The sequence below is a fragment of the Elephantulus edwardii genome, unplaced genomic scaffold (genome assembly GCF_000299155.1).
Source record: "Elephantulus edwardii isolate Elephantulus edwardi_28Jun2011 unplaced genomic scaffold, EleEdw1.0 scaffold00150, whole genome shotgun sequence".
Lineage (NCBI taxonomy): Eukaryota > Metazoa > Chordata > Mammalia > Macroscelidea > Macroscelididae > Elephantulus > Elephantulus edwardii.
The window spans coordinates 3732097-3735322 of record NW_006399900.1 but is presented as its reverse complement, the minus strand read 5'-3'; the positions used below and the strand labels follow the sequence as shown (position 1 = coordinate 3735322).

The window sequence follows — 3226 nt, the reverse complement described above, 5'->3', positions numbered from 1 at the left end:
TGAGCCTCAATCCATATTGTAGGCTGCAGTCCTTGACACTGTGCAGCAGGCGCTTCAGGTCCTCTTCAGTTTCAGCAAGCAGGGTTGTGTCATCTGCATAACACAGATTGTTGATAAATCCGCTCAGAGGAGGGGTTAGGCATCTGACTAGCTGAAGTTGGGCAGCTTAGAGGACAGCCTCAGACCCCGCAGACTCATCCCATCTTCCCATGTAATCGAAGACGCAAAAACCCCACGACATTCGTTCCAGCAACTGTCATACCAACTCCTATTCCCAACTGCCGTATTTCTTTTAAGTTAGGATTTTCTAGGTCCTTTATGTGGTTGTTGCTACCCCTCCTCGAACGTCACTAGTCTTCCAGAAACACACACTGAAGAAGAAGGGAAACTTTGATGTCTTCTCTTTGATCATGAGACCCAATCAATCATTAAACTCCTCAGTTTCTTCTGAATCCTAACGGAATACTCTCTCTTCCACTTAATTCTTACTATTGTCACCAAGGCTTAATTTATCATATCCCTGGACCAACAGTCTCCTTTCAATCAAACCAACTTCTCCAGATCTGTTTTCTAATCAGCAAAATGAAAATAACATCCAGGTTTATTTAGAGTATATATGTTGGCAAATCGTGAAAGTTTAAGGGAGGGCAGCTATTACTCGCCTATCTACTTTTTTACTTTTCCTCTTCAAAATTTTCCAGTGGCTTTCAATTGTACAGAGAAAAAACTAATTTATGTGGCACCAAAGCCCTTTTTTCCTCTGTTGAACACAATGCCTTTTCCTATACCTCTCGTGTTAACTGACAGATGTCAATCAACAAACACTTACCAAATATGCTCTATGGGATATGGAGGAAATATAAATAAATAGATCCTTGCCCACAAAATGTTCACTGGCAATTAAGAGAAAAGGAATCATATACAAAATATCTTGTGATGTTAGTATTATGTGGCAGTTACTTCACACAACTTTAAAGCTTATCTCTAGAACTGTATTTCCTAAAATACTCAGGAGAGTTACTCAAGATATTTTTTAATATGCCAAAGGGCAACAGACAAAGCTTGCCAGAAAAGAAATTCTTTATTGGTTTACATACAAGCATTCATATACATTGTATTTCATTCATGTACATTTTGATTTATACACTCACTCATATATTGTTGTTATGTGCCATTGAGTAGCTTGCAACTCATAGCAACCCTATGTACAAGAACCCTAAACGCCGCTCTATTCTGTGCCAACCTCGTTGTCTCTGACACACTCATTCCCACCACCCCAATCACAGAACTGATCCATCTCATCAAGGGTCTTCCTCTCTTGCGCTGTCCCTCCACTCTGCCGAACATGATGTCCCTCTTCAAGGAGCAGTCCCTCCTTGTAACATGTCCAAAGTATGTCAGACGAAGCTTCAGAATCCTTGACTCCAAGGAGCATTCTGGCTTCATCCTCTCCAGGACAAAACTGTCTGTTCTCCTAGTAGTCCATGGTATATTCAATACTCTTCTCCAGCACCACAGCTCAAAGGCATCAATTCTCTTTCTATCATCCCTAGTCACTGTCCAACTCTCCGATGCATAGCATGTAATTGTGAAGACTATAGCCTGGATCAAGTGCACCTTAGTCTCCAGCCTGATGTCGTTACATTTTATATAATTAATTACTACTGGTCTTCTAATTGTCTAATTAGCAAATCGTTTGTGAAAACTAAAGTTTTATAAGTTCCTAATAAATATTATTTAACAATAATAACAAATATTATAGAATATTATAATAAAAACAAGTTTTCTCACCTGTTCAAGTGCTCTAGGAAGGTCATTTACCCAGTGCAAGCTAAAATAACAAAAACAGATATTTGTTTTACCTTAATTGGTAGAATGATAAGCCTAAAACAGTGTTAGTTTGATGTCAGAAACTACCAAAATTCAGTGCCTGTTTCACACATTTTAAAATCATTATTTCCAGGAGAAAACCTTAGAAAACAGAAGGTTCTCCCATATCTGTAAATAACTTTAATTAAGAAAAATTGATATGGTTAGCTTCCTAATTTTTCCCCCCTCTTGTTGTATAACGTTAAGTCAGATCCGACATGCCCTGGAAGAGATTGCCCCACCTTCTCCAGCAGAGCATCTGGTGGATTCGAACCACATACCTTTGGTTTTACAATGCAGCTTTTTACTGCTAGGCTATCAGAGTTTCCTCCTACTTATTTTTTAGTGCAGAATAAACTGCAATCATTCCTATTTTCTCCTTTCATCTTAAAAATGATTTTCTGGGATGTTATTTGAGGAAGGTAATTAAAATAATCACCTGATGATATGATCAAAGAAGCTCACAAATTAAATCCAACAGTTTTTCCAGAAAAGCATAATAACCTATGTAAAATCCAAGTCATATTTTCCTAGAGATGAATAAGTAATTAGCATATTTCAAATTCACCAATTTTATATATTTCAGATAATTAAAATGCTCTATTTACTTAAACTAGAGCTTCATCATATTCAGCTAATAACTGAGAAGAAAATAGGAAGGCTCTTGTACTGTCTTCTGACCCTTCTTAGTGCTTCACCGTATACATGACGGCAAGAAACAGACCACTCACACTCCTGTGCAACAGGATCAAAGGGTCATGCCGAATGCTGAATACTCACTGTGCTCTGTATTTCGTTAAACTTGTAATAACTTTCAAAATACTTCCAAGCAATTACATAGCACATGCTCTATCATATGAAGAACTGAAAATCATCAAAATTAGTTACCTACAAATAGCAAGCAGATAAGCTGACTTTAAAGATCAGGTTATGATCTTCTGCCTTAAAGCTTTCCATTTCAAGACAGAATGTGGTATTTTCCTAAATTAGCTCAGCACTATCTAAGAAAGTAGGGAAGCAATTACAAATTCACTGAGGAAATGAACTAAGGTGACCAATGATTTCAAGTAATCTGTGATTGAGGCGCTGCTCAGCACAAAGGAATTTCAATATTGCAACTGGCAATCTCTGAATCAAACTGATATAATAAATCACTCTAAAAACAGCTTTCACAACAGTCTTACTGAACATAATGAGTATGGTGAGGTGTATTTTTTTTAGTCTACCTGACTATAATAATAAAGTGGGAGAATTAATATACCACATAGAATTATCTATTTGAGGACAAGATCTTTGAATTCATTTTTATACACATGAACTTCACCTGATGGTATGCATAGGAATCAGATCGACTATA

At 37.1% G+C, this 3226-nt stretch overlaps 1 protein-coding gene across 1 annotated transcript in view; it reads right to left on the bottom strand.

The window, feature by feature from the left end:
* NDUFAF5 (NADH dehydrogenase (ubiquinone) complex I, assembly factor 5) overlaps positions 1-3226 on the bottom strand; it is a 51958-nt gene that overhangs the window by 24406 nt on the left and 24326 nt on the right. The window contains exon 6 of the mRNA XM_006894761.1: positions 1792-1831. Within this exon, the coding sequence (XP_006894823.1) occupies positions 1792-1831 (40 nt within the window). The remainder of the gene's footprint in view (positions 1-1791; positions 1832-3226) is intronic.